The 10,153-nt window shown below is 34.1% G+C and overlaps 1 protein-coding gene across 1 annotated transcript; it reads right to left on the bottom strand.

The window, feature by feature from the left end:
- Positions 1-1,258: 1,258 nt before the first annotated feature.
- On the bottom strand, positions 1,259-5,936 carry LOC137920154 (dopamine receptor 2-like). The gene is made up of 3 exons (XM_068763399.1): positions 4,678-5,936; positions 2,126-2,210; positions 1,259-1,318 (listed from the first exon to the last, which is right to left on the bottom strand). Exons 1-3 carry the CDS (start codon positions 5,934-5,936, stop codon positions 1,259-1,261), a joined length of 1,404 nt encoding a protein of 467 aa, XP_068619500.1.
- Between the last annotated feature and the right edge of the window lie 4,217 nt (positions 5,937-10,153).

Here is a 10,153-nt window from a genome sequence, read left to right on the forward strand (position 1 = left end):
TGTTCACATCAGTTGTTTGCGTCAGAAAATCAAAAACTTCTTACTTTATTTTATTAGCACATCAAAGTAAAGAGTTCGGACTTTTATCTGATGTATTATAGCTGATTTGTCAGATGACCCCGTAAATTTCAATTAAAAAAATTCTCACCCGTCTTGTACTTTTCAATGGTAGGCTTAAAATTCCTTCTCAAAGTTAAAGAATAAATGAATACATGAAACTATGAACCCATAACTATTATTATTATATTATTTGTTCAAGTTGAAATGTTCGTAGTGAGTAGTCTAATAAAATGTAGTAGCTCTCGTAAAGATTATATAAATATTTTTATTGTTAAGTTTGAAATAACTTTTGGCATGACCCTTACAATAAATAGTTAATCTATAAATATTTCCCTATTCTAATAGGATTTACAATATACTTCATAAAGAATATCGTCTTAATATTCATTTCAAAATTTTGGTATAAAATTTTAACGACAAACAATAACTAATTTATAACTTATGAATTGTTGCATTTTTTTTTCAATAAATCATTAAATAATATTAAACTGAATTTTTTCCTTTTTTATGTGTAGCTCACAGTTATTATACAAATGGAAATTCTTTCTTAAAATTATAACGACATTGACGCTACAGTATTATCAGTAATTTACAACTTAGCGAGATGAATATCGCAATAATTGAGTATTTAGTTACGACTAAAATATCAAAGTCTGTACAAATCGAAGCGTTTTACTTCCCATTTATTTACAATAAACTAAAGAAGACTGTAAGCTTATCAGGAAACTTTTAATATTTACAAAATCACTACAATATACACAGCTAATCAATAAATCACAGCTCATGATTAAAAACTCAACTTCACAACGTGAAATTTGACTCGAAATAGACCATTAACATTAATAACTATTTTATTTTAAACCTTAAATATTAAATATTATTTAACCACTTCTGCTTTTATTTGGTACGACACTTTTTTTTTATTCACGTTTTTCTTCAAAGACTGTTGCCGACTTTCACTTTCTAGACTAACCTCACTTATTGATTCAGAGTCCTGACAGTAGGTAGCGCTGTCGGAGCAAGTTAAATGTCTTTCGACGCAATGTATTTGTTCATCGAATGTAGGATGTGTATGATCCAACGTCCTCATGGGATATGATTCTATGCAATGGCGGTCGCTCCGGCGTGCAGAGCGACGGTCTCTACATCAAGAGTAATGTGTGCGTGGCGGTCGGCAGGTACCTGCGCGAGCTTGATGTCACAACCTGCACATCTCGTGTTGCGACACTGACGAGTACATCATAGTCGACAGGGGATACTGTAACATAAACGTTATTACTTCTTTTTCCATTATAAAAATATTTCAGAGATACGTTATTTTTAGAACGATTGCGTGTAACAATGATAAACTCTTACCGGGCTAGTCATTATTGGCTTTGAAAATCGATAACACAATTTAAAGTTACATGCAAAAAATTGAGGAACATGAAGGTTATTTTTTTGTTGAAATTATTAAAATAATAGGTGACAATGGATCAACAGGAATTCAAACGATATTTACAGAAGAGTCTGTGAGAGGTCATCATGCAATTCTTGAAATTGAGAGATATTTAAATGTGTAACTATATTAATTAAACATGTTTAAGTGAAGGTATTCAATAGTTGCATATTTGAAATTCCATATTCAGTGCGGATACATTTTTAGACAATGGCAAGCAGAAGCAAGGAGAGGAAGGATAACACCAGAGAGTGCAAAGAAGTACCAGGTGAACAATTATCCACACATACCTCTCATGTTTAAAAATGTAGCTATAAAATCCGTAATAACAAAACTATTTCTTAAGTTTATCTCTACTGGATGCGTTTCACAATGTTAGATTGACGAAGTTTCAAAAGGCACTTGGAAATAGTGGAGAGATTTAAATGATTAGTTAATTAGCTAAATGTAAGTTTGTTCACATGAATTTTGTCTAATTTGTTGAATGCCCGTAAGTTCACTTGATGAGTAATAACGGCGAGTTGTTCGGAACTGAAATTAAAAATAAAAAGAATCCGTAACGTAAGATTTTAAGCGTAACAAACATCGCTATTGAAACTACTTTATTTTAGATATAACTTCACCAACCTGCGATTGCTTGAAACGCAGTTGCGGTTGATATTTCCGTCGCAATTTTCTAGGACAACATGTACATAAAATTCTAAGAAAAGCCCTGAAACAAATAGTCATGATTATTATCCCGCCGCAGGCTTGTATAGTACGTATACAATTCCTATTGCAGTATACATTACATAATATTTGGTTAGTCAAAAAAAAAATTAAATTTTTTTTTTAAAAATTAGTTTATATAAATGAGAAGCCTCGTAGAAGAACCAAGGTCACCGACGTAGCTCGGTGATTGCCCGACTGAAATAGCGATGATTGGGGCACATCGCTCATGCAATGGACGCGTTGGCGATGAAAAGTTCTCGAGCCACAATACTAGGTTGACCGAAGATATAGTTAAGATCGCGGGAAGCCGCTGTATGCGGGCAGCGCAAAAACCGACATCGTGGCGATATTTGGAGGAGGCCCGTGCCGTGTAGTGGGCGTCTATCAATAGATATGATGACGATGTATTTAATTAAATTCCTTTTGAAACCATTAGTTTCATTAATTTAATTCTAAGCTATGAATGTAATTTTAAATGTATATAGGTCATTCTATCAAAATATTTTTTTACGATTTAAAGAATAATTAAATTATTTAAACCTACTATCTAAAATGAAGATCCCTATCAGTGACTCGGCTTCATATGCCGAATAATTGAGCACTTTTCCAAGTTAAACTATATCTCATTTTCGCCACGTAAGTAAATATAACTGCCGCAACTGAAGTGTAACAAATTCGAAAAACAAGCAGCAGAAAACGTTAGGCTAAAATAACGACATGAATACTAAAGAGTCTTCATTTCGAGACAGAGAGAGAATCTCTGTTTCTTTATAGCCTCGCACATATAAGGTTCGCTCCAGAAAAGGCTTGTTATAGTGTGCCACAAATCCCATGGGTGGCAGTCAATGCTCACATACTTAGGTTGACTAGTGCTTGCACGGAAACTGTAGCAACTGAAACTAAACCACGCAACCAGTAAACTTGGGATTTCTAATATTTTTGTAATAACCTTAACGTACATGAATTTTCTTTAGACATTACTGTTAATTTTATAATTCATTCAAATCTGTGTAGTACACAAGCATTTCAATATTACTTTCAAAACACTGAGTTACAAGTACATAATTATGACATTTAAAAAGCCTTTTAAATTGAATTTCCATAATAAAATATAAAAATAAAGAAATTTATTAAAAATGTACCCACTTCATCGAAGTAAAAAATTGATATGACGGTAACTACTTATGTACATCATGAGGAGATTTCCAGAAAAGCCCATAAATTCTTCAACTTTCACAACAAACTCAAGCAGATTTTTTTTAAACGCAATTCATTCTCAAACTTCATTATTACTCAAAAAACCTTTCGAACTGCAATAGGTCTTTTTATAGGTTTTTTCGGTGACACTAAATCGTCTCGAAAGAAAAATATTATTGTTATGATATCACAAAGACATGGCAATATAAAGCCATAATGACAATTTATGTTGCGATCGCCATCCTGTCTGCCAAGCGTGGCGTGTGTGGAATATTCACCCCCATAGATATCTTTTGGGAAAGCCTATGCCTTACATTTGGTGTCTATGGGCTGAAATGACGACGAACGACGTATCATGATCTTATATATATTTTTTTATTAGCTATTTAGCGGATACTAGTATCTGCTTTGAGGGTTTTAAAAAATATATCCTTAAAACTGATTTTAAATTTTTGGATTACTCCTACTATATTGTCAGAAAATTACGCAAGAATATTTAGCAACAGCGTACGACGCCTGTGTAAGATGCTATCTGAAGTGGTCTATAAATGTCAGATCTGTTCTTTGTAGTCGCTAAGATAAAATCAATCGACCTCTTTGGGTAAAATGTTAGATCGAGAATGCAATTTCTTCTTTTTTTAACGACCTTGTGCTTAGGAAAAAATAATGATTTCGGTGTATTATAAAGTTATTAACCATTTTAGTTTTTTTCGATTTGATTCATCATGGTTATTATGAGAAATACATACATACTATGTAACTTTTAATTCTATTACAATCAGTAGGCAAAAAGTAATTTAAATATTTTCCTGCAATAATAGTAATCGAAGCCGAAAATTATTGACTTAGTAACTTTATAATTATTCATTATTTCAAACTAAGGTATGATTAAGACAAGATGGCACAAATCAAATTAATCTTTTTTACATGTTTTCTCATGAGCAGTGGCAGCCTAGCGGTGGAGGACTTAGACTCTCGATCTTAGGACGCAGGTTCGATTCCTGGGCTCTCTACGTACCACTACAAGGCATAGGGCTCTCTAAAATATATGAATAGATTATGGCGCATATACCATAATCACCATGCTTGCCATGTGGGTTGGCGATCGCAGTGTGGTATTATGGTACGTAGAGAACGCCGCTGCCCATCCTCTGGAAACTTGTTTATGAGCAGTAGCAGTCCATTATTTGGCTTTACATTCACCCCTTTATAGCTTTTACATTTATAACTAAAGATATTGTTTAAGCTCTACATATTATTTTAAAACATACCTTCTGAAGTCTCTGCTCCAACACGCGTAAATGACAGGATTCATAGATGAGTTGACCCATCCCAACCAAGTCACTATTACGTTAACAATTTCCTCGTGCGTGATACACGACGAACATATGCCGGACAGCAAATTCACGACGAAGAATGGTAGCCAACAGACTATAAACACGCCCATAACAATACCAAGGGTTTTAGCAGCTTTCTTTTCTTTCGCAAATTTCGCAAGCTTTCGAGACAAGGAAAAATTTTTTGGTAAGTGTTTATTGTGTGCAACATTGGTTAGGCGTGTTGACGATCTGGACAGTCCGTTATTCTGTAATGCGGTTAAAGGTTCTTGATCAGCTTCTTCAGGCGTACATCCGCCGTGGCAAACATCTGTCCTCTGACGAACTGTGCCGCCGCGATGGATCCTTAAAGTCAATTCTAATTCTCCACTCGGTCTCATCACTTGCTTTGTGCCTATTTTCAGAGATCGTGTCTGAATTGTAGCCGCACGATATATACGATAGTACGTAAACACCATAACGAACAGCGGTAAATAGAATGATATAGTCGATGAAAATATAATGTATTCCAAGTTTTCCGTGAAAGGGCATTTATAGTCTGGAACTTCCTCCAAGCGTACTGCGCGCCACCAAGCGATTGCAGGAAACGATATAGCTCCGGAACAAACCCAAACAGCTGCTATTAGGAAAGCGGCCTTTCTTCCACTCATGCGCATCGGGTATGTTATTGGATCGGTGATTGCCCAATAACGATCAAGTGATATAACACACAAATTAAGGATCGATGCTGTGCTAAATAAGACGTCTAGGGATCTCCAAACGTCACACCAATCAACTCCAAAAAACCAAGTGTGCTCTAAGACTTCGTATAGGGCAGAGAAAGGCATTACTACCAGTCCAACCAAACAATCAGCAACTGCGAGTGATGTAACAAAATAGTTCGTTGACGTATGTAGATATCTTTCTCGCACAACAGCCATTATAACAAGCATGTTCCCAAAGACGGTGGTGAGAGAAAATAAAAGTAAAAATGCGACGAGAAGAGCGCGATCTTGCAGTAAATGGATGTATTCATTCCACAGCTCCACGGAATCGTCGGTGCCATTGTATCTTGAGTTATTATCGAATGTTGCGTTGAATTCTATTACAGCATTGTAGGCCAAACCTCTAGGTTTCCATATATATTCTGGACCTAGTCGTAAAAGTTCAAGTTGGCCTTTTGCCACCAATATCTCTGGTTCCGTGACATTCATATTTTTAATATTGTTATTCGCTTTCTAGCCCCATGCTCTGTGCTTATATTTCCCTTGTTTTGTTTGTAGCCATTTGTATATGATGTTCTTGGCAGAGATATTTCGCAATTTCAATTTTAAATTCATTTTCTGTTGGCATATTTTGCTTTCTTATGTAAATACTCTTCGTCCTCTGTAAGCAAAGAAAAAATTACCTTATTATTAAGAAAATTATGATAAACCTTTTTAATATACATTTACGTGTCTTTTTTTCATTAATATGAAACCGTCAGAGAAAATTTTAAACTTTTTTAATTGTATATTGAAAGAGCTCCTTTCCCATATAATTAATAAAATGTAAATTACAATGGTCATGAATATAAATAAATAAACATTAAATATGAAGTAAGTAATGGCCAAAAAATTATGACACGTACTTTAAGCATATTCTTGTTCGAAATTGTTATAAATAGCTCTCAGTGGGCAAGCGGAAAGATCAAACAAATTGTGTTCTATGGGCCGTGAACACCCCGTCCGCATGAGGGCGCTCGAACCGATCTTTCGTCATATACTACTTAAACTCATTCCACTTTAAACATTCTGAATAACACGTTGGATTAAAGCAATTCAAGCAACTACCAACGGCTTAGTCATAAAAAAAAACTCAATTTTCCGGAAAAAAACATAACAATAATGACCGCAATACTACAGTCCCTTATTATAATAAGGTTTCCACGTCTGGTGCAAATTCAGAATCTAAAAACAAACTTTCACAAGAATTTTAACAAGTTTGCGAAGAATGCTGATATTTTAAAAAGATATTTTTATAAATTATTTTTATAATTCTAGTCACAGGGAGCGGGACAAACTTTCAACAATCTACGGAAAACTTGATAAAAGTTACACGGCATTCGCGGCGAAATCACGTCTAAGTGAAAATATATTTTTCCTTTATTCACCTCTTTTATTGAAATCGTTGCACAAAACATAAGGAGCATAAATTTTATCATTCATTGTTCTGGAATTGATCTTCAAATTAAACGTTTATTGGTCTTTACTTTTTGAATAACGTAATTTTTATATTTTTATTTAAAATTACTTATTTTATATACATACTTTTTTGATAATTTAGCAAGACAGCTATCTTGTTTCTCTATTTGAACTAATTATACAATTTAATTTGCTTATTATGACCTCGTCTTTGTTTGCAAGTATCAGTCATTACTTATGACTTGATATTTTCGCTGTGCCATCATTTCCTGTGAGTAAAGATTACCGTGGTCCAGTTTGAACATGCCTTATGCATTTACTAAGAAGATTGTATGGTGTCAGTAAAAAAGAAATTTGTTTTTTAAATCTTGAATAGCCTGAATGACCATGAAAACAGGGTGTTTTGTCACGTAGCTTTTTAGTAAAAAATTGTTTGACAACATTTGTTTCTGAACTTAAGCACGTGATTAATTATTTTCGTTTCAAGATAATTTATTGGAACAATATATTAAATACATTATACCCATTAAAACAAAAGCGATCAGTTCTGAACCCCACTTGCGATCAACCGTTTAAACAATGTCTTAATAGTGCGTGACGTGTAAGTTAGTAAATAATTAACACAAAGTAACGACTGAAACATAAATTTCGGAAATAGATTTATTTCGACAATCAAACATTAAAATTAGTTATATAAAATTGTATTAAATTTCGTTTTGTAATAATTTAACGAATAACAATACAAAAGTAATAAACACAATATGATAATAAATTCAATTTATAGCTGTTATCTATTGTCTGTGGCGACGTTGACACTGCGTGGACCGACGGTAAAGTCAAAGTCGTTGGAAGTTGCTGGATTCGGGAAGTGCCAAACCGACCACCGTGGTCATGTTTGAAGGAGTACTATGCCTTGCAGTGGGTGTCTATTGATTGAGTTATCTGTCGACCTTGTGAATGAACATCCTACGCTGCGGTCAGTGGTCTCCATTCCAGAACCATAAAGCTCCTGTGGCCATCTGGTCTGCTCGTTATTTTTTTAACCAATCCTATTCGATATTTATGAACGAGATCCTTGCCCAACAGTGGACTTCCTACGCCTGGAATAATGATGTTGATAGCGATCTGTTCTGTCATTTACCGAATAAAAAATAAAAAAAATGCAAAATAGACCGGGAACTCTGATGACCTTGTAAAAGTACAATGGATTATCGATTTCACTTTCAGGCCATAAAACTCTCATATAGAAAGAAACAGTACCATCTACGCAAAGAATTGTCTGAATTTTATAATTAAAAGATGAGAAGTTGACTTAGTAAAACTAATATAGCCTATACGTTACTATTTAGAGTTAAAAAAGTAAAATCCTCTTTATCACCGCGTCTCACACTATACCTTGCGACTGAAATATAAACCGAGGATGTGTTATTCTAGACTGCCTCTTATTTAAAAGAACTTCCCCACAATTATAAAAATAAGCTTATTATAGGATCATGGATATTTATGAAAAGAATGGTTGCAGAAAACAGATTTTTAATTTATAACTGCGTTTGAAAGTATTTTATTGGGTTGATGAAGTTACGGTATATTATTAATACTATATTGTTATGTTCTCTCAGATAAGGTAAGATCCGTTATCCGATATGCGAGCCTAGATCCAATTAATGGATGTCACATACCTTCAGAGTTATGTACAGGGCTACCCATCTCGTATCACGAAGGTGCCTTTCCGAGATTATCGACAACATCAAGAATTTGCTGGGATTTCTCCAGGAGTTAGGTTGGCTTGAGTAAGACTAACATCGTTGCAAATTGAGTGCAATGCCGCTTGTGGAAACCAGCCACAGAGATAAGACAAGACCTCACGGATTTTTAATCAATATGTTTTCCTTTAGAGTTTTTGAACAGTAGCATCGATACAGGATATAATTAGCACAAAATCTACGCCTCTCTGGCGTGAAATGAAAACAATATGATTTGTAAGTATTATGTGGATGTTGTTATTGCCATATTTTTTAAATAAGTTGCTATAAAAACTTTAGAATAGTAAAATGTCTTTACAACGGTAGCTTGAATGTTGGGTTTCATAAAATTTAACAGCCGGAGCCTTTAAGTAAAAAGTTTTTAATGTGAAATATCCCTCAAATTAAAAAAAAATCTCGGTATTATTACTTCTATCCATGATTGATTTTAAAATAACGACCGTGTATCCTGTTTAAATTTTTAATTGCAAGTAGTTTTCACTTAGCAGGTAGATGTTGCGTGGGTAACTCCCCCACTGGGTGGACCGACGGCATAGCTAAGGTCGCGGGAAGTCGCTGGAGATGGTAAGCTCAGGGCTGGTCATAGTGGTGATCGTTCGGGGAGACCTATGCCTTGCAGTGGGCGTCTATCCGCTGAAAAAAAAGAAAAATCAAGAAAAGTTCACTTATTTAAAGCCGTATACCTAGTTTAGTTTCTAATGTATATTTTCTTATTTGTAGATTTTTATTAAACGTTTACTTATGAACACTCATATAAAAATCAATATATATTGTCTATGTATTTGATTTGTGCATAAACTAATTAAAAATGTAGTTTAAATACAAAACATAGCATGTTTTATTGAGATGTTTTAGTTTCAAGCGTTTAAACTCTTTTTGCAAACAAATGTACAAAGGTTTTCCCTATACTTAAACAAAGTGTAAAGAAAAGTGTATTGGAAATTTTTAACTTAGAAAGTCGGCGTTTCAAAGCCACACGCGGTATTACAACTTCTTTGATTTCGCTTAATACCGTTTCTCATACAAATACACTCCAGACACAGGTTGCTTGAAGAAAATTTCATATTAAAATTATTATACAAACAGTATGACGCAATGGGATAACTTTTAACTCCAGTCCTGCTTCGAACTTTACCAATAAGAAATTTACCCGTATAAGAGGATCCGCAAAGTTATATCAGGGCCGAAGTTGTGTGTGGCAAAGATAAATATCACTTCCATACTGTATGGAGAAATGATACGAAAATTATTGAATATTTTAATTAGCGAACGAAGTAAATAGAACTTTTTTAACATTAATTAAATGATTACATTACAAAACTCAAAAGGCAGTTGTAACAAAACTCTTTTGTAAAATGCCACAAGTCCTGACAGAAAGCTCGCTGAGGAATTGTGATAGATAGGTATACAAGTGGCCACAAGTTTTCGCAGTCCGAATCAATTCAAAACTATAAAAAAACAATAGACCATCGTATTTTAATAAAA

Source organism: Battus philenor, unplaced genomic scaffold, assembly GCF_028537555.1.
Source record: "Battus philenor isolate CCGP_79_NKW_IND1 unplaced genomic scaffold, ilBatPhil1.0.hap1 SCAF_18, whole genome shotgun sequence".
In the NCBI taxonomy this organism is placed as follows: domain Eukaryota; kingdom Metazoa; phylum Arthropoda; class Insecta; order Lepidoptera; family Papilionidae; genus Battus; species Battus philenor.

What these genes read in the sequence shown, in the direction of transcription:
- LOC137920154 (XM_068763399.1), bottom strand. Translation starts at nt 5,936, where the DNA reads ATGAATGTCACGGAACCAGAGATATTGGTGGCAAAAGGCCAACTTGAA. An exon ending in TGGAGCAGAGACTTCAGAAG is followed by an intron (nt 2,211 to 4,677) that starts GTATGTTTTAAA and finishes TATTTGTTTCAG; the next exon opens with GGCTTTTCTTAGAATTTTAT. An exon ending in TGCGTTTCAAGCAATCGCAG is followed by an intron (nt 1,319 to 2,125) that starts GTTGGTGAAGTT and finishes TTTATGTTACAG; the next exon opens with TATCCCCTGTCGACTATGAT.